The following is a 20,653-nucleotide window of genomic DNA, read 5'->3' on the forward strand; positions in this document are numbered from 1 at the left end:
CCCTTCAAGCCTATAACCTTGGAGCTCCCCTTCGACCTGAATCATCGTCTATTTGGTAGTTCAAAGCGCCCTCGAGTCTTTGTGGGCAAGCAGAGTGGCGGGGTTGGCGAGATTGCTGGAGGTGGAACTAGAGACGTATCTGGAGGTGCGACGGGAGCAGCATCGCAGCCATGATGAGAATCGAGATTCAACCAGAACCTGCATTTGAGACAAAGCGAGAGATCGACCCTCGTTGAAAGGGGCGTATATGGTTGCATTTAGCGGTTGAAACGCCGTGTGATTCAAAATCAGGTTCGCTGGGGAGCGATCTGGGGGACATCGCTGATCCATGGAAGACCGAGCTTCTTCATCTCAACTGCCAGCTGGAAAAGGTAGTCGAGACTTGGTCAATGTTAGTCATCCGATCTATTCAATAAACGACCTATAACCAGAATTGTGAACTCACCTTTCACACTGGGTCTTGGCCTTGTGCACATTGTCACCCCATACGTAGACACCGTGACGTCGGACGAGGACTGCATATGTATCGGGGTACTTGTCCATGGCCTCCTCGAGGTACTCGGTCAAGTCTTCCTCATGAGGAGTGTTCTCAATCACGGGAATACGGAGGGTATCATGATAACCCAGGTTACCAGTCTTGGTCATTCCACGTCCAAAACCCTTGATTTGCTCGATGTTGTTGATCTCAAAGACACGGTCCTTTCCAGGGCCCTGGGCCTCGAGCAACAGAGTGACAAGCACAGCCCACTGAGAGTGAGTATGGATGCAGCAGCCAGCACCCCGGCGGGTAAAGGCTGCGAGGAACAGAGGAGTGCATTGAGAGGGCTTGTAGCAGGGGGGTGAGCGCAGGTACGTGCGCTGCTTCAACTTGTTATGGTTGGGGTCCTGCTCAGAGATGGCCATGACATAGATGTCGGTGTTCTTCATGAGCTCCTTCTGGACGCCTGAAGGGGCAATGTAGACTAGGTCACTAAGACATTACTGTGAGCATCATTCACAAATGAGGCAATTCCTGTTAGGAATTGAGCTTCAACAAGGCTTGAGAAAGCCATGTCGATAACCCAGCTGAAACAGAGCATCTTTCCTCACTTGAGAAGAGCAACTAACACATGATTCGCAAGTAGCGCGAGTCAATTGCAGCTGAACAACTCTTGCTCGAGACGAGATTAAGGCGGGGTGGCGAGGTAATTTAGATTGTTGGGCTGAAAACATACTCATCTCGAATAGAGCATCCTCCTCCGGTTCCCGTGACCCAGCCGAGGGTCCAGAACTTGGCGCACAGCGAAGGAATCAAGTTGGCTGGGTGGTTGGGGTCCTCGGAAGTGATGAGGGCATCACCAGTCGGACGCTGCTGCTCCGCCGCCTCGTCGTAGAACTCGGGCATTGCGTCTTGAACGCCGGAACCCAGGCGTGCCGGAGAGGCCTAAGATTGGCCGGGTCTGGAAGATGGTCCGGGGCGTTGCTCCGATCTCAATCGGAGCGGCTGAGGCGGAATACGGAGCCCTGACGGTAGTGGTAGCGGCAGGACGATGGCTTGCGATGCACGGGAGGGAGAATGAGATGATGCCGAGCGGAGAGTAATGCGATGGCAGCAGATGTTGGCGCCAAAATGGCGAGAAATGGGCAGTTTGTTCAATCTTAATCGGACGCCGCACCTGCCTTGGACCTGGGTAAGAGGCCTGCTACTGGCTGAAGAGACCCGGATTTCCGGGCAGGTGCTGCTGAGTGCTCCGTGCCATTGCCCGTCACCGTCCTTTTGAGATTGTGGGTCTCGAGAATAGAATTTTTAACCAATCCGAAGTGGGAAAACGTACCCTGCCAGAAGTGAGGTCATGGCTGCCCAGGCTCGAGCAACCTTAACAATCAGAAACGACGGCTCGACAACGTTGGACGCTCCCTGGCTGCCACTGGGCCACGTTGGGAGAACCAGAAGTAACCTCAGAAGCCCAAGGATACGCTCCTCGAAGGCTACCCAAGATGCATCTAACAAGGAGCAGAGTTTTCGCATCCAGGATCATGTGTCGCTGCCCTACGTAATCTACATGGCATCTGCCTTGCTTGGCCTTGATAATTGATGTTGTATTGCGTTGGAGTGGCAAGGAACCAAAGCGACGGTGAGCTATGAATAGGAACGGGACACAAGCGAAATGGTAGGTGGATTTTACGGAAACGGGGGAGCCGAGGAGCGGTCGAAAGGCGAAGGAGATTGAACGGATGCCTCAGGTACCAATGACATTGGATTGGATGGAGGGATGGATGGACATTGTCTGTCACGCATTGATAGCTGCCGACGGGGATGGCGTTGGAAATCATCTCGGTGCATGAACCCAGGTCCCCAAGGCTCATCTCATCTGAGTGACTCGATCAGGGCGGGCCAGCCAACTGCCATTGACAGGGAGGTTTTCGCTTGCGTGATGACTGGTCATCAACGGGGAAGCAATCTTCAATAGGTAGGCGAAAGACTGACTGCCTTGGAAGAGGCCTGGGCGTCTCGGACCCTGGACTGGAACCTCTGATAACGGTGGACATTAACCCGTCCACATCACAGCACGGCAACCAGTGTCACGCCTCCGTCCCTGGATCGGCTGGATCGCTTTCAGCTCGCAGCGCCAGCCCAGGGTACCACAGAGGCCTGCTCGGCCCCTAATGAGAAGGATATGGGGGGACGGGGGACGCCGGGGAATTTGCTAGCGGGTCTGGGTCTAGGCTCGTATTCATGCGAGGCGACAACAAAAAGACAGGCCAATGGTCAGCTAACCAGACGGCGTTACAGGTCACAGCACAGAGAGCCATCACTCACCCACACAGCTTCCGACACGCGCCGGCAGACGCGCCACCAGCGGCGAGCTGTCGCGGAAAAAGCTTGTGCTGTGCAGGAAGCGCATCCATTCATTGTTTGCTATCTAGACGAGGCAGACCACTTGAAGCAGCCAAGAGAGTTTGTTGAGTGGTGACGGCGCGTGATTGACTGACGACGCTTGACTGCATCCTTTGGTCATGGACGAGCACCTGCATATGCCAGCAGAATAAATGTCTTGGGGGGCTCTGGAACTCTTCTTCTGTCCGGGAATGGCGCAGAACCCCCGAATTCTGTCTCGACGATGGCGCTGGGCAGATGAAAGCATTGCGCCTCTCGAGTGTGTGTGCTGCTGTTTACGTTGGATCTCGAGCATCGCCCGACCAATTTGGATGTCTCAGAGAGATTCCAGCTTCACTCCACCGTCGCCCCCAAGGCCTATTATCGTCTAGCTCGCTGCCACCCCCTGAGACAGGCTCGAGTCCAATCGACGTTGAGAGATCCGACGCTAGCACCGGTAACTAGACGCCGAGCCTAGAAACATCACAACGGGCGAGCGTCATATCAGCGCTGGAAACTTGGGGTTCAGTGGTGGAAGACAGCCCGAGTCCAGACAAAGGGAGCAGGTCTGGCCGCCTGGGCATCCATCCGGATGGTGGCCATCTCGCCCGGGCAACCTATGCAACACGAGCCAGAAAGGAGGCGAAGCTGGGTCATGATGGATGGATGGAGGAGTGGAGGATCATCCATGAGTGGGTCCTATCCCAACGTCTTCCATATCATACGGCTGGCTTTTGCTCGATCATCGATCAATGGCACAAGACATGTCGAGACAAAAGAGAAAATCAACGCGAGGCAAAGAAAGAAAAAAAAAACTGCACACGATCTGCATGGAGCCGGAATTGCAGGGACGAGACGCTCAAGTGGCCGTTTCCCCCCGGTCAGGCCATGGCAGCCCGCAGGCCAGGGCCGCCAGGGACGGCAAATTAGTGCTGGTCTGCTGGATCATGGCTTGCAAATTTAAAATTGAGGTCGGCGGGCTTCCCCAGACACACCTTGACACATCCCAACACGGTTGATCGGCAGACCATGTCGACAGGATAGAGCTGTTCTGTACTGTATGTACTCGGGCTCGATGACCTGGTGGCTACTGTGCCACGATGCACTGCGGACGTGTTGCCAGTGGTTGAATCACGAGAGTGCCTACATCCTGGGTGGGCAAAAAGTTGATATGATACAGGCAGACTGACAACAACAAACCATCATGCACGAACACCAAACAGCAGCCCTCCAGACAGCTCCGCCCCGACGCGGCAACCGGCTTAATCAGGCCGAATCATGCTGGGCCCCAAGCAATCCACAATCCTGAACCGAGACGACCCAATGGCTGCAATCCTGGCGCCCCGGCATGGGTCTCCTCCCCCCCATGTGAGAACATGGGTTCCATCCCCGATGGACTAGGCCAGCCTTGGCGCGACTGCTTGCCCCTGCTTGCTGCGGCTTTGACCCTGAGCTGTTGTTGACTTTGGCGACATTGATGGTGACTTGTGACTTGGGGGGCTTTCCCCTGGCTCTGAGCATTTCTGGTGGCCTGGGGCCGCGGCCCCTTTGCCGTGGTCTGCCCTTCATAAGGACCTCGCAGACCCCGTCGCGTGCCATTGAGTTTCCCTTCCTCCTCACCTTTGCTGTCAACTCAATCGTCGTTCGTTAGACAACTCGACTCTTCTTCACAACTCTCGCTTGAGATCTATCTCTTGTTTACACTACTAATTCTAATTTCCAAACCCTAACAACTCCATCAAGATGCGTTTCACCTCCGTCCTCGTTGCCGGCGCCTTCGCTGCCATGGCCTCTGCCCAGGGTACTGCCACTGCTTCGCTCTCCCCCGCCCAGCAGTCCCAGATCGACTGCATTGACGCCTGCGATGCTGGTGATGTCAAGTGCCAGTCTTACTGCATCACTGTACGTTGCCCAGAGTTTCACACGCTGCCTACAAGCCACTAACATCACCAACCAGGTCCCTTCTCCCAACGAGAAGCAGGTCAACGCCACCAACGATTGTGTCGCCGGCTGCCCCAAGGGCAAGGGTTCCGAGGCCGACACCCAGAAGTACGCTGCCTGTCTCCAGGATTGTGTTGCCAACAACTACTGGAAGACCGTTGACGGTACTCCCCGCGAGACCGCCGCCTCTGGCAGCTCCGATGAAGAGAAGGACTCCAGCAGCAAGGCTGGCTCCAAGGCCACTGCCACTGGCACCGAAGCTGACTCCACTGCCGCCGCCTCTGCTTCTGCCTCCGACGAAAATGCTTCCGAGACCGCTTCCGAGTCTGAGGCCTCTGGCACTGCTTCCGGCACTGCTGCTTCCTCCAGCGAGACTGGCAACGCTGCTCCCGCCCTCGTCGGTGGCGTCTCTCTCCTGGGTCTCTTCGCTGCCGTCCTTGCTCTGTAAATTGGACAGCCCTTTGGTGTCTGGTTGATTGGAAGGATGTAGTGGGTTTGCTAGAGCGGTAATGATGGATGGAGTTTGATATCACATGAACATGTTGGCAGCATGAGAGGAGGACCTCCCGGTGGTCGTTTTTTCATGGACAAATTTGGGACACGTTTTGCGTTCACATACAAGCTCAAGACATGGGCATGAATACAATACCACTTTTTGGCGCTCTGCGTCACCTGAAATCATTCATTCCCTCCTCGCGAAGTGCATGAAACAGTGAAGTTGTGAATTGTGTGGACCCGGCTACCATGATTGGTCCACGACTACCGATTGGGACAACGAGGCGCTCACTATGTGTGTAAGCGAAATGAAGACCTCGGAGAGTGATTGCAGGTGACTTTGTCAGGGAAAGGCTGCGAGGCTGGCCTTGTAATATCGGCCAGAATTCTCATGTAACTTTGGCAGATCGAGATGTGTCTCATTTTACTCACTGCATGCTCTCGAGCTTATGTCGGTTGACATCTCTACATGTTCATCTTCAATGACACTCGGCCTGCAGATGTACCGGTACCCTTGACGCCACGAAGCCCCTCTTCCAGTTCTCGTCCAGTTCTCGATTCCCTTAGGACCGACTAACTCAAAGCAAGTCATCATGATTGCTCCCGTGGGATAACGGTTTTCCTTATCACTGATGTCACTGGCGGCATGATGAAGTGCTCGATTCCCAGATAGGCAGTTTAGCCGCTCATGAAACTATTTGCTTTGAATGCGGGAGCGAGTTGAACAAGTCCAACAGCACCAGCGAATCATGCTCGACGGCAGTGGTTCCATAAAGAAAAGGGTCCTGCCTGTCCTGCATTTCACTAGTTGGCAAGCTTCCGGGATTGTTCTTCTGGACGACAATAGAATTCCGGAAAAGGCTTCTCCATTGTTCACTGCAGCCTCGGAATTGACTTGCACGGTGAATAGGCCGGCCTTTTTCAAAGCAGTATGATATTACCAATGGGCCCGGCCACCTCATCTTCTCGAGCCTTCTACGGGAAATTCACAACCAAACTAAGCTTCCGCGCCGAGGCATCCATTGCCTGAGGTGGAAGTTCCCCGCCCCCAAGAATCGCCGGCAAGGTACCTGGACCTGCCCTGCCCACGTTCGGCACCCGCACAACGCCGCACCTTCCTGCTTAGCGGGCCACTGTACCCCCCGCCCTGCGCCTTGCCGTGTGTGTGATCCCTGAAATTTAGGGCGGCTCTGAGTGAGCTTCTACGTGTCCTCAAGCTCCATCTCCAACGCCAAACAGCTCTCCACCATTTCTTTCTAAAGACGCCACCTCTTCGTCACCTCCCTCCCGGCTTCTTTTCCTCCAACCTCTTGGAAACTTTTCTCTCCTCGAGCGCTGGGAATCCCCTCATCGAGCGTGGTCTCTGTTGCGATTGTGTCCTACCCTCTCGTCCAATTCCTCTTTTACACGCGCCGCGCGACTGGTGACGTCTGGAACTACCCGTCCTCCACGGAGCTACCTTGTCACCACTTTCATCATGAAGATTAACGCTGTCGCGGCCCTCTCGGCTGCTCTCCTCGCTGGCAACGTCCACGCTGAGGAGACCAAGCCCGATGAGGCTTCTGCTGCTGTGCCCAAGTTGCCGACTTTCACTGTAGGTCCTCACCAACGCGCTTCCCGAGCTCTTGACAACCATCAGAGCTCTCATGAGCATGTGCTGCGATCAATTGGAAGCTGACACTCTGTCCTGTAGCCCACCACCATCAAGGCCGACTTCCTTGAGCAGTTCACCGACGACTGGGACCAGCGATGGAAGCCCTCTCACGCGAAGAAGGACACGGCCGGCTCCGACAAGGAGGGCGAAGAATGGGCCTACGTCGGCGAGTGGTCCGTCGAGGAGCCCGTCGTCTACAAGGGAATGGAGGGCGACAAGGGTCTCGTTGTCAAGAACCCCGCTGCTCACCATGCCATCTCGGCCAAGTTCCCCAAGAAGATTGACAACAAGGGCAAGACCCTCGTCGTCCAGTACGAGGTCAAGCTTCAGAGTAAGATTTACCCGTGAAACCCAGCCGTAGATGGTCGCGGCGTGCTAACATGTCCTTTAGACGGCCTCGAGTGTGGTGGTGCCTACATGAAGCTCCTCCGAGACAACAAGGCTCTTCACCAGGAGGAGTTCGCCAACACCACTCCTTATGTGATCATGTTTGGTCCTGACAAGTGCGGCCACACCAACAAGGTCCACTTCATCTTCAACCACAAGAACCCCAAGACTGGCGAGTACGAGGAGAAGCACCTCAGCTCTCCTCCCACCGCCAAGATCGTCAAGACGACCGAGCTCTACACTCTGATCGTCCACCCCAACAACACCTACGTCATCAAGCAGAACAACGAGGAGGTCAAGACTGGTAGCCTTCTTGAGGACTTCCTCCCCGCCGTCAACCCTCCCGCCGAGATTGACGACCCCAAGGACACCAAGCCCGATGACTGGGTTGACCAGGCCCGCATTCCCGACCCCGAGGCCAAGAAGCCTGAGGACTGGGACGAGGAGGCTCCTTACGAGATTGTTGACGAGGATGCCACCAAGCCCGATGACTGGCTTGAGGAGGAGGCCATCACCATCCCCGACCCTGAGGCTGAGAAGCCCGAGGACTGGGATGATGAGGAGGATGGTGACTGGATCGCCCCCACCGTCCCCAACCCCAAGTGTGGTGATGTCTCTGGCTGCGGTCCCTGGACCAAGCCCATGAAGCGCAACCCCGACTACAAGGGCAAGTGGACTGCGCCCTACGTCGAGAACCCTGCCTACAAGGGAACCTGGGCTCCCCGCAAGATCAAGAACCCTGACTACTATGAGGACAAGACCCCTGCCAACTTTGAGCCTATGGGAGCTGTAAGTTTTCTTGAGTGACTACGGTGTCGCAGCAACTAACTGGTGATAGATTGGCTTCGAGATCTGGACCATGCAGAACGACATCCTCTTCGACAACATCTACATCGGCCACTCTGTTGAGGATGCCAACAAGCTCGCCGAGGAGACCTTTGGCCTCAAGCACCCCGTCGAGAAGGCTCTGTTCGAGGCTGAGAAGCCCAAGCAGGACAAGGACCCCAAGTCTCCCAACGACCTCAAGTTCCTTGATGACCCCGTGTTCTACGTCAAGGAGAAGCTTGATCTCTTCCTTGCTATCGCTGCCAATGATCCCATCCAGGCTGTCAAGTTCGTTCCTGAGGTCGCCGGTGGCATCGCCGCCATCTTTGTGGTCTCTGTTGCCTTCCTCGCCGCTCTGGTGAACCTTGGCACCTCGTCTCCCGCTGTCCAGAAGACTGCTGAGAAGGCGAAGGACAAGGCGAAGGAGGTCAAGGACAAGGCCGCTGAGGCCACGACCACTGGCGCAGAGAAGGCCAAGGGTGAGGCTAGCAAGCGTACCACTCGCAGCCAGTCGTAAGGGACAGTTGATAGATCTTGGCGGACAGGTGTTGATTTGCGAAGGCAATGACATCTAAAACAAGCAAAAGAAATGTGCTCCAGAAAAGAGATGATAGGAATGCGTAAGAGGGAGTGTCAGTTTTGATCAGTTACCTGATTTCACATGCATCAAGGGAGCAACAGCAGTATCAATTTGTTGATACTTTGTTGAAGCGACTTCACTTATACCTGACCCGCCGCTTGTCATTACTGATAAGCTTGGGTCATGACGAAAGGAATTTGAAAGCACGGCGCAGGCATTTGATTTTATCGTTTTGAATGGTGTTTAGCCAGGTTCTGCCTGCCTTGGTTGATAGTTTGAGGTAGTCGAGTCAGTCTCAGCTTATTGACCCAGATAGGCAAGAATTTGAGAACAACCTTGTCTATACATAGTGGCTCACCGGCGCCTTCTAGGGCCATGTGATCTCTTCGTCGCGATAACGTTTTCTTTTTTAACTTGCGATACTCTAGTTCTTGACAGGCGGTTGCCCTTCGTGGAGACGACGCGAACATCTTGATGAGGCAGGTTGTTGGAGATAGTTGGATTGCCCGATTAGGCAGGCAAAGGGAGACGGGAGGCGTTGAGGCTGTCCGCACTAGTTCGGCGTTCTCACAACCGGGCCCAGAGAGTCCCAACCTCGGCCATTGAGAGGACAAGAGACGGAGGACGAAGGCCGGGTGAGGCAAGACCGGGGATCCATCGGCATAGACGGCAACTGGCGGCATCGGCACAGAGATCGGGGCGCAGGACGGCAACCTTGATATTACCCCACACTCTGCAGCCGTTTTTTTGGAGCTGGAGGGGGAAAGAGCCCTGGAGAGAGCTTATCACACATGGTAGGTACGCCCCCCACATTGACGGTGTCGCCTCCGCACCGGCACAGCTACCGGTGCACACCTATCCAGTATAAAAGGTGTCGAGAACCCATGACCTGTGCATTCTTTCGATCCATCTGAGCTGCAGGTTGATTCCTCGTGGATTGAAGAGTCCAATTGCTATTCCTCTTTTCTCCCCTTGCCCCTCCATCTCTTGCTCCCTCACTTACACACAACCTACCTCCCTCCCTGTCGCCATCATGCGTCGCCTCATCTCCCGCGGCATGAGCGCCTCCAGCCGCTCCTCTCCGGCTGCCTCGTCTCGATCATCCCTCCTCGCCTCCTCCAGAATGACCTCCAACGGTCCCTCGTCGGTCGCTGCCAGGCGGATACACGCCACGGCCAAGCAGCTCCAGCCCGTCACTGCCGCCCTGGCCTCGACCGCCACGAGTTATCCCACCACACACGAGAAGCTCGAGGCCGTCGACACCCCATACTTCATTAACAATGAGTTCGTCTCCTCAAAGACGGACAAGTTCATTGAGCTGCACGACCCGGCCACCAACAACCTCGTCACCCGTGTCCCCCAGATGACCGACGAGGAGATGAAGGCGGCCGTCGCCAGCGCCGAGAAAGCCTTTGAGTCTTGGAAGAACACTACCGTCATCTCGCGCCAGCAGATCATGTTCCGCTTCGTCCAGCTCATCCGCGAGAACTGGGACCGCCTCGCCGCCAGCATCACCCTCGAGCAGGGCAAGACCTTTGCTGACGCCAAGGGTGACGTCCTCCGCGGTCTCCAGGTCGCCGAGGCCGCCATCGCCGCCCCAGAGCTTCTCAAGGGCGAGGTCCTCGAGGTGTCCAAGGACATGGAGACCCGAACCTACCGTGAGCCTCTGGGCGTTACGGCTGCTATCTGCCCCTTCAGTGAGTACTTAGTTCCTAAACTACCATTGGGCTCTTGCTAACATATACGTAGACTTCCCTGCTATGATTCCTCTTTGGTGTATTCCCATTGCCACCATCACTGGCAACACACTCATTCTCAAGCCCTCTGAGCGCGACCCTGGTGCCGCCATGATCCTTGCCGAGCTTGTCCAGAAGGCTGGCTTCCCCGAGGGTGTCGTCAACATCATTCACGGCGCCCACCGCACCGTCGACTTTATCCTCGATGAGCCCGCCATCAAGGCCGTCAGCTTCGTTGGTGGCAACAAGGCCGGAGAGTACATCTTCAGCCGCGGTTCTGCCAATGGCAAGCGTGTCCAGGCCAACCTGGGTGCCAAGAACCACGCCGCTGTCCTTCCTGATGCCAACAAGAACCACTTCATCAACAGCGTTGTTGGCGCCGCCTTTGGTGCTGCCGGTCAGCGCTGCATGGCTCTGAGCACCCTCGTCATGGTTGGTGAGACTAAGGAGTGGCTCACTGAGGTCGCCGAGCGAGCTAGGGAGCTCAACGTCAACGGTGGCTTCGAGCAGGGTGCCGACCTCGGACCCGTCATCTCTCCTCAGAGCAAGGAGCGCATTGAGAGCCTCATTGCCTCTGCCGAGAAGGAGGGTGCCACTATCCTCCTCGATGGCCGTGGCTTCAAGCCCAGCAAGTACCCCAACGGAAACTGGGTCGGCCCTACCATCATCTCCAACGTCACCCCTGACATGACCTGCTACAAGGAGGAGATCTTTGGTCCCGTCCTGGTGTGCCTCAACGTCGACACCATCGACGATGCTATTGATCTGATCAACAAGAACGAGTATGGCAACGGCACTGCCATCTTCACCCGATCTGGCGCCACTGGCGAGACCTTCCGCAAGCGCATCGAGGCCGGTCAGGTGGGTATCAACGTGCCCATCCCTGTCCCTCTGCCCATGTTCTCCTTCACCGGTAACAAGAAGAGCATTGCTGGTGGTGGTGCCAACACCTTCTACGGCCGACCCGGTATCAACTTCTACACTCAGCTCAAGACGGTGACTGCTCTGTGGCAGAGTGCTGATGCTGTGGCTAAGAAGGCTGATGTGGCCATGCCTACTCATCAATAAAAGGGTTGCATGATGGAATTGAATGATATTGAAATTAAGCGATGGGTTCAAAAGCAGGAGAAGGAGAATGAATGAATGAATGAGTGGTGGAAGCAAGGACTATAATTACTAGTCACAAACAGGGGCGCAGAGCAGGCCTCATTTTGGTTTCAAGTTGAGCCATTGAGAATATCAAAACGACAGCCAGTTTCTCGGCAGATTTACATACCAGTCCTGACATTACTCGTGCACTTATCTAACATTGTGTCTTGTCATATCCTTCTCGCCTGAAGCAAGCATGGGTTCCTGCATCTCCGCACACTTGTCGCATGCACGGTTGCAACGCGGGAAGCTTAACCAGGATCGAATGCAACACAAGCAACCAAACAAGAAGCGCACAGATGAAGCACAGGCTTCCCCCCATGCGCCCAGCACTTTGCCTGATCAAGAGCCCGTGGCGTGGGCAAGTCAACTAGCGTTTGGTCAAGAGCCGATAAACCCCCAAACTTCAAACAGAACAAAGACGAGGTTGACGGGGTTTAACGCCTCATTCACAGGGGTCATGACATCCATGGCTGGGACGATTCTTCCCATTGATGTGAATACGGGAAGTGGCATTGGATGGAATTCACTTTAGATCCAAAGAGCTTTTATAGCTTTTGGACTTCCTCGCTCTTGCTCTTCCTCGCCCCTTCCTCTTTCTCTTGCGTCGCCAGCCAAGTCACGAGACATACGACCAACGACATTATTCAGGGGAAGAGCATGAAGCCCAGAATCTTCCACCCTCGCTCTTTTAAAGTGTGGCTCAAGCGAAAAAGCAAGGTCTTCTCTCGACCATGCCGCAGATATCAACAACGCAAGTCTGGACGCAAGAGCCGTGATTCCATCCGCATCACGGCCGGTGAGCCCATTATCGACGACAAAGCCTGGCACGCACCAAAGACTCGCCATGACAGCTTCGATGGCTCGTCTTCTTCTTTCCCGCAGACTCTTGTCCCGTCCGACGACTCTCGTCCTGTCTCTTCATCAGAGAATACCAGCTGCCTGGATGGCACTTGAGGACCCCCTTCACCCATGCAAGATACTCAGCCAGATCGATCTTCTACTCTCTCCTTTCCTGGGTTTCCTAGGAAGTATAGGCAACTACGTGGCTCACAACACCTCTCTCTTCCCGAGAGCAGCAACCAAAGCCGGAACTCTCAAGGGCGCTCGCTCGCAAGCGACAACCAACCGAATCACCCTCAAGATCTCGTCCCTGCCGCGAGTAACGGCCGGCCAGGAGATTCACATGCCCCCTCTTGCAGATCGCAAGCTGGGTTAGATGGACTTGTTAATCTTCCATATTCACTTTTCCTCCAAATATTCTGCCTTGTCCCTCCACACGAAATTGTCCGGCCTCGACGGGTCTCAAAGACACTGCAAAACACTCTCACAAGCCAAGCCCTCTGCATGAGCTTGATTCTTGACTTCTTTCCCCGGGCACGAGAAGCAAGAGTTCGTCAGGGTTTGGCCACGGGAGAGAATCGTTCAGAGATAGAAGACAATGACCTCGACACCACGGATTGGGCCACCGTCTTCGCACGGTTGGCGCGTCGTTACTGGCATCTCAGCCAGGGGAAGCCATGGAGACGAAGCGAGATCGTTATAAGAAAGGATCTCCAGGTTTCTCACGGGGTGAAGCCTTGGAACAGATTCATGCATGGGCGCAATCTGACCGCCGACTTCCATCACTGGGATCCTTTCTGGACATATGCCCCCAACCAGGGCTTGATCATCTACCTTGCTCCGAATTCGAAAAGACTGGATGTGTTAGATTTCCGGGCTAGGGATATTGAAACGGGTGATGAATGTGTCGTGCCATTTCGACTCTCTGGTGGATCTCTCATTCGGGTCCATGTCAGTCATAGTGTTCTACTGTTCGCCTTTGTGGTGAAGTCAGATTCAGGATGTCGCTTCTTCATCGAGGCGTTTGACATCATCATGCAACAACCAGCACTGCCACAGCTAAGCAGCGAGTCTAATAAGAACCTCCGAGACGAACGGCTTTCCCAGCAGGCCTTCTCATCAAGAGGCCCATCTCAGTTGTTCAGCATGGACAGACCCTTAGGCCATGAGGGCCGTTTCTTTTGCACCCATAACAACACACACTTTTCCCTATACAAATGGATTCCGACCACGGATCTAGCTTTCACTGTTGTTAATCCTTTAGAGGAGTTGATCGTCTGAGACATTAGTTCCCCAGGGCCAGGCCCGCGTCCAGAACGTAGTGAGCCGCGACGCATATTGACACACCCAACAAGCACCCTCCAGCATCTGGGGCTGTCGCAGAATTTTGCCCCCCGTCTACGAAGCCTGGAACTCGACAGTGTCACCCAGGATGACCACACTGGCACGGCCTGTGGCCATGTCTACCTTGTCGAAGTCGATCATGACTTACTTGCAGGCCCCCATGCAGGCCCATCCTCGGGAGTTGGGCACTGTGTTCAGTCAACCGGTATCCCTTTATCGGATATTGGCCCGACGTGGAAAGAAATGTATCTGGTAAAGGCTCCTCCTGTCAGAGGCGACTTACCTTTCTTCGACGCTCACTACTTCCATCAATCTCAAAACACGACACCAGGTCTGGCGAGGTGGCAGAGGATACAGAGAGGGCATACTCCGTTCCATTGTTCATGCTCAAGTAGACCCCAGTGTTGGCGCCATGAAAGCTTTCCCTACGTCACCGTGTCCCAAGCCCACGACACGGCCGCGGGCGTACGTTTCAAGGCCCTCCAGTTCTTTCGCCGCCAAGACATCACTGTCTCTTTTCCGCCCGGCATCTATCCTCATCACACAGATAAGTGGGAGGGGAATCTACTCAGGGAGCACCCATTGGGGCATGAGCAGTTATCATTCTTCTTGGGCAGGTTTGACAGCTTAACGGCCAAGGGCTGCATTTATGGTGATGAGCGATGGCTGGTGGGCGAGGACACAGACGGCCATATTAACGTACTGCGGTTTTAGAGCAAGAGTGGAGGCATCATGTGGCACATACGACAGGGCATGTAGGTATTGAGAGAACACGGCCAAATGACAACAGGTCCAGGTGGCAACACCACGGGTCATAGGCAACATGGATGACAGCCAAGACAACGACTCAGTCGACAAGGACAAGTTAGATGGCATCACAAATAAAATGAATTGCATAGGAGCAGCTACTAGCTATCTCACATGTCGTTGGTTCAGTAGCATCATCCCCCTTTTTTAGACAGCAGACAGATAATACCGTCGTTGCCTTGACCCCCCTCCTCTTCTATCTTCCATACAGATGGTCCATCTTTAAATGTGCCCCCTTCTCTTCCCCCTTCTCTTTCTAGGTTTTAGGAGTGGCGATTAGCCAATCCCCCCTTTTTTTTCCTTCGCCGAGGCCAGCCCAAGCTCAGTAGGCAGGGCGAGGGATTTCGGTATCAAAGACGAAAACAACAAAATGAAAACTCCGTGCTCCCGGATATACAAACAAGATGATGTCGCCATCGAGGGGGTTCTCTTCCCTCGAGTTGGAAGGGGGTCCGCTATCGCTGGTCCTTGAATCGGGGGTGAGGTGGGTGCAAGTGGTCGCGTGGGCTCCAGCTGCTCATGTCTATAAACTCATTATCGCCCTCTGGGCTTACTGCGTTGGGAGTTGCATAAATCCGTCATAGTACTCGTCAAGCCATCGAGCAGCTTCGACACCAGAGTCGTCCACGCCCGAGTCCCATCTGCCAAGAGAGCCAACGTAGCCGTCGGGGCGCACGTTGACAATGGCCACCTCGCCAGGTCCAAGGCTGCCGAGCCACTTGTTGGTGCACAGCGAGCCACGGGTGTCCTGGTCCGGAATGTCGTCGAGATAGAAGGTCCATCGGCTGTCCTGCAGGAGAGGGGGGAGGTCCGAGATCTCGATTTCTGTCTTGGGCATGGTTGCTGGGTTATGGTTAGCACGGTGGGTAGTCCACACTGAAAATAAGGGTGACTCACTGATGAGAGCAAATGTGAAGAGGTGGCTGACGACGGTGTATCGCTCTGGCCGGTAGTAGATATCCTCGGGGGCAGAGTTCCGCGGTTGGTTGGCATATGACGCACTAGCTGCGGCAGATAGCCTGCTGATGAAAGAGTCGGTGCCAGCAATGGCTCGGCAGAAAGTCTCGAGGAAAGGGCCCGACTGCTGAACATCCCACATCAGGAGGTAGATGCGGAACTGACCCAGCATGGGAATGTCAAGCTGGATATCGACAGGGTTGGAATCGATGTAACGAGTCACCTTGGCAGGGGGCAAAAGGCAACCAGGCTTGACATCTCCCATAACAAAGTGGTTGTTGCCCACTCCAGGTCGGTTGATGGCATTTTCACCGTACTCGGCACCGATACCAGAGATGAATCGGACGTTGGTCCTGAAGTTCTCGGCAAGGGCAATGGCGTCTCCACCGGCGATCTGGTTAGCGTGCTCATAGTCAAAGTTGACCAGATCCAATGCGATCTTGCGACGCTCTTCCTCATAACTCTCAAGCAGGACCGGCTTAGCCAGGCCGCGAACCGCCAAGTTCAGCTTCCAAGACAGGTTCCATGAGTCGTGCATTGAGGTGTTCATACCCTGCGCCGACTTGGGAGAGTGCGTGTGACTGGCATCACCAGCAAGGAATGCCCTGAGGTGGCCGTCGCTGAACCGGCTGGCGACTCGCTGGCCGACCTGGTAGCGACCAAACCATTCAATGTACTTCCACTCCAACTGGAAGGGCGCCATTATCTGCTTGGCACGCTTCATGATGAATTCCTGGCCCAGGTCGCGACGATCAAATTTGGCGCCTGCCTTGAGCTCGATATAAAATCGAGTCATGTTCCTCTCTCGGGGAACAATGAGAATTGATCCATGCTCCTGCGAGTAGACGAGGGTCTTGGACCAGATATCGGGGAAATCCGTAATCAACTCTCCATCCAGGACACCCCAGATGGCCGCCTGGGACATACCAACAGCCTTGACATCCGGGATGCTCTTGCGAACCTTGGAGTGCGCGCCGTCGCCTATGACAAGTCAGTTTTCATGCGATCGTGGCAAGACGCATCATCACTCACAGCCGACCAGGAATTGGGTCAGGACAGATCGCTTATCCTGGGTGACATTGGTACGACAGTTGACCTGAAGGGGTCCCGATGCGTTGTCGGAGACATTGTACGACTCGAAAGCCATGTTTCGGCGAACCTCCTTGCCACGCTTCTTCATGTCTTCGAGGAAGAGGCCTTCAACCATGCCCTGGTGAACAAGAAGAATGTAGGGGTCGAGGACATCGATAATAGGCGGGTAGTGAACTTCGCGGCCGAGTCGGTGAAGGGGCTCGTCCGCTGTACTGCGCCAGAAGGAAATGTCGAAGACACGGACACCACGTTGTAGCAAAGTGTCTGATAATCGCATCTGTCGGAAGGTCTCGATCGTCTTTGGTTGCAAGCCATCGGCTCTGTTTACACGGGTCAATTGGGAATTTCTGGGGTAGTTACCCAGCAAAGCCGGGTTAAGAATGGAGCATTACCTTCCCACAGGTGTCTGGTCTGCTCGATCATCGACAACCTCAACGTTGATGCCAAATCTAGTCAGGTTGGCGGCCAGCATCAGGCCGGCGGGACCTGCGCCGACAATGCATACTTGGCATTCTAGAGGGGGCTCAGGCAGGCTTCTAAGAAGGGCGAGAGGGTCCTGGGTCGGGGGAGGCGAGCCTTCCTGGCGCGCGCGGCTGAATGGGTCGTCCATTGGTGTCATTGGTGTATCAGGCTGAATAACGCCGGGAACCATTATATGGTGGAAGATGTCAGGAAGATGACAAGATCATGGACGACCTCTGTCAGATCTGGCGGTGGACAGAGTGCCGTCCTGAAGCGGTTGCGACAGGCACAGGCGGCGGGCGAACGGGTGGGCGAAAGGGTAGAGGATGCTGCAGGAAGTAGGCTGGCGAGAAGTTTGTGGGAGGTCGCGGTGAGGGGGTCTGCGAGGCGATGCCCGGTGAGGTGATATCCTCCGAGATGGTCCGTCCACGCGGTCGACAAGTGCCGTATCACTCTTCGGGGATTTGTCCAAGCTCCCCGCTGTCGTTTGAGGGATCCTCGCAACCAGGGTTCGATGCGGATTTTAGGAGGGGCCGATATCAGGATCAAAGAATCGACAACGTCGAAGGGGACTTGTTGGATTCGGCGGGAGGGGAGCGCAGGACTAATTGGATATATGATAGAATAGATCGACGAGTTGGAGAGTGGATGATAGATGGGGCTGTCGAGCGTCGCGGGGCAAGGCGACGATTGGACGAGCTGTGACTGGCTGACAAGCTACGGGCTGATGGGCACGCAGGCGCAAAGAGGACCACGACAAACGACGGCGAGACAACGGTGACGGCGACGACGGGGCCGAGGGCGAGGACGACGGGGCACGGAGGGGGACACCGAGGTGAAGAAGAGAAGAAGAAGAAGAGAGGGGAGAGAGGACTAAGTATGAAGCTATTCCGACCCCAAAAGGCAGATATAGGTCAGGTAGGGAAGACCGACCGACGAACGGGCGCGCAGGCAGACAGGGCAGGTGCCGGAGAGTCGGGGATGGTGGGAAGTAGCGACCGGGGGCTACGAGACGAGGGAGGGGGGGGTGTACCGTTCTGTCGTAGGTATAGGTAGGCTGTACCGTTGCTGTACCTGGGCACTTGCTTGTTCGGGGCAAGAAGGAAGGGGGATCAGTGAAAAGGACGGACAGGGTCAGGCAGGAAGGACCAGCCAAGGACCAAAGACCAAGGGCAAAGGGCAAAGGGCAGGTGGAAGTCGGGTCACAATTGCCTTCAGAAAAAAAAATGGCATGACACGATTGTCGCCAGCGCCCAGCAGGCGGAGGCGGGTCGGGGACATGCGCCGCAAGACCTGATGAGGAGACAGAAATGGGCTGATTTCGCGGGAGATTTTGCTGGCGCGCTCCCACACGGTCCACTCAGCCGACACGGTTGACACGGTCCACTGGGTCTGGGTAGCTTCCAGGGCCCTTCCTGGGACCCTGCCCGCGCAGTAGCGGCCTTGACTTTGACTCTTTTTTCTCTTGGCCTGGATCCCCTCAAGAGTCCTCGAAAGTCCACGAGGGGTCCACATCCGCCTGTGCAGCGCCGGCTCCGCCAGATGATGGACGGATCTGATTGGTCGCCGAATGACAAATGTTCCTTGCGGCTGGGTCGACCCCAGAGGGCAGCCCGCTAAGATGAAGCAAGAATGGAGTTTGTTGTTGGAGAAGCAGCAGCAAGACAAAAAAGAAAGATGCCCGCATTTTTGATTCAAGAGATGCCTCAAGCGCCCCGTCTCCATCGAGTGCGGAAATAAGCATCTGTAGCCAAGATCAATTGACAAGTCCAGAAGCCGCCGGGGAGATGCTGACAGCTTCTACGAATGGACCTATGATACAGACAGCATGAGGGGAAAGAAGCAACATGATCCAAAGATCCGCCTAGAACGCTCGCCCACGCTATGCGCCCAGGCCAGACCAATCCTCCTCATTCATCACCACATGCAAACAGTACGTACTGTGACCACCACCATCTTCACAACCCAAGACAAAAAGACGTTGAACCCGTGCCGAGCTTGCGCCGTTGCTGGGCGAATCCACTCATGCACCTGCTAGTTCCGATGAAAACGTGCGTGCGTGTGTGTGAGAGCTGTGTGACTGACTGCTCCGGTACTGGGGGTCAGCTACTTTCTGGGCTGTAGGTTGTATTTCGTGCAACGTCCTGTCCGCATATGCTAACCTATTCTGCCCTTTTGGTATATGGTGCAGTGAGCTGGACAAGGCCAGCACCTGAGTGATGGAGGGTCGGGGTCTGAAGTGGCCTCATGTAGAGTTCCTCCGCCTGCCCTCTCTCGCGCTCGCAACTCTTTCAGTTCGATAGTCGTCATGGCCAGGACAGGCTATGTACGGTACGTACGTACGTGGACTGGACTGGTTGCGAGGCAGTCATCAGATGGAGCCATCCATGGCCCAGCACGGGTGAGGCGGACCCAGCCCATCTCCCACACCGGTTTCCCCGGCCGTTCCCACGACGTTTCGCCAGATAGATGACGGGTTTGGCCAGCACACAGATGGCTCGGCAGACGGACGTGCTCCAGCTGAGATGGCAGGCGTGGGGATTCGGGGACTCGGAGCAAATCTGCAACAGAGCCAACATCATATGCTCTCGTGTCCGCACTAACTCGACTCGTAGGGCTCTCGGTCCATGATCCAGATGGGATCTGGCAGTAGTTCATTCAAGCTGACACGGCCAGGTCTTGGCTTCTGCCGTGGTTCATGTTTATTGCCATGCTGATGGTCGGGGATTTCTCGCAGCGTCAACCATGGATACTGTAGTATCCAATCTGCGGCTCATGGCTTATTACGGGACAGCAACAGCAACACCGCCTTGCCAGATGATAACGCTCAGGTTCTGCTTCCTTCTTCAGTCATCTCCCGTCATCCAGCCGTTGGACCCCAGTCCTAGTCCCGCAGATGCGGTCTATGTAACTAACTACTTACTGCCCTGGGAGCAGCCCCAACTGTCAAATTGACAATGGTAATATGGGTCCCTCGCCACGACATGCAGCGAACGATGATCATCTCATGATGGTCCGGCAGGCTGGATACCCTGCGAGACCCTGAACCCGTCCGCAGTCGATTATGTTCCGTTACCGCTACCGCTGCCGCTGCCGCCGCCGTTTATGGCAATGTGCTTTGCTGTCTTGAGCTGACGCCGCAGTAAGCGAGCGCATCTTGCGCCTGGTAGCTGGACTCACTCTCTCGTCTACGGTATATACACACACGCCTGTTGGTCCGTCAATTGATCGAATCACCAAGCACAATCCATGCCTGACCATCACTCGAGCCTGGCAACATTCATATGCACCGGCACCTTGTCGGACTCGGGGATTCGCTCGCCCAGACGCAATGCCAACGGCCAACAGCCATCACCAACACCACCAAACGCATCCCCGACCAAATCTAGAGCCTGCTATGCATGTGGATGTACCCAGGTACCAACCGTCGGTCCCGGAGACGATACGATGCACGGGCCTGCCTCTCGTGCCGTTTCATATTGGATCCCGAGCCTCACCCCGGAGACAAGCAGAAACGGACTCGG

The 20,653-nt window shown here is 55.3% G+C and overlaps 5 protein-coding genes across 5 annotated transcripts; 3 read left to right on the forward strand and 2 right to left on the reverse strand.

Annotated features, from left to right (window-relative positions):
* Nucleotides 1–287: 287 nt before the first annotated feature.
* On the reverse strand, nt 288–1,384 carry NCS54_00101600 (Methylthioribulose-1-phosphate dehydratase; the record flags this gene model as incomplete). Its single annotated transcript, XM_053146651.1, has 3 exons — nt 288–381; nt 446–970; nt 1,215–1,384. The coding sequence occupies 3 exons, from the start codon at nt 1,382–1,384 to the stop codon at nt 288–290; spliced, it is 789 nt and encodes a 262-aa protein (XP_053002626.1).
* Nucleotides 1,385–4,600: 3,216 nt separating this feature from the next.
* Nucleotides 4,601–5,246, forward strand: NCS54_00101700 (Hypothetical protein; the record flags this gene model as incomplete). The annotated part of the gene is made up of 2 exons (XM_053146652.1): nt 4,601–4,759; nt 4,815–5,246. The coding sequence occupies 2 exons, from the start codon at nt 4,601–4,603 to the stop codon at nt 5,244–5,246; spliced, it is 591 nt and encodes a 196-aa protein (XP_053002627.1).
* Nucleotides 5,247–6,770: 1,524 nt separating this feature from the next.
* Nucleotides 6,771–8,676, forward strand: NCS54_00101800 (Hypothetical protein; the record flags this gene model as incomplete). Its single annotated transcript, XM_053146653.1, has 4 exons — nt 6,771–6,887; nt 6,987–7,278; nt 7,339–8,123; nt 8,173–8,676. 4 exons carry the CDS (start codon nt 6,771–6,773, stop codon nt 8,674–8,676), a joined length of 1,698 nt encoding a protein of 565 aa, XP_053002628.1.
* Nucleotides 8,677–9,772: 1,096 nt separating this feature from the next.
* On the forward strand, nt 9,773–11,543 carry NCS54_00101900 (Methylmalonate-semialdehyde dehydrogenase; the record flags this gene model as incomplete). The annotated part of the gene is made up of 2 exons (XM_053146654.1): nt 9,773–10,436; nt 10,489–11,543. The coding sequence occupies 2 exons, from the start codon at nt 9,773–9,775 to the stop codon at nt 11,541–11,543; spliced, it is 1,719 nt and encodes a 572-aa protein (XP_053002629.1).
* A 3,625-nt stretch (nt 11,544–15,168) lies between these two features.
* On the reverse strand, nt 15,169–17,319 carry NCS54_00102000 (Hypothetical protein; the record flags this gene model as incomplete). The annotated part of the gene is made up of 4 exons (XM_053146655.1): nt 15,169–15,461; nt 15,516–16,556; nt 16,608–16,987; nt 17,060–17,319. 4 exons carry the CDS (start codon nt 17,317–17,319, stop codon nt 15,169–15,171), a joined length of 1,974 nt encoding a protein of 657 aa, XP_053002630.1.
* Between the last annotated feature and the right edge of the window lie 3,334 nt (nt 17,320–20,653).

The sequence above is a fragment of the Fusarium falciforme genome, chromosome 1 (assembly GCF_026873545.1).
Source record: "Fusarium falciforme chromosome 1, complete sequence".
NCBI lineage: Eukaryota > Fungi > Ascomycota > Sordariomycetes > Hypocreales > Nectriaceae > Fusarium > Fusarium falciforme.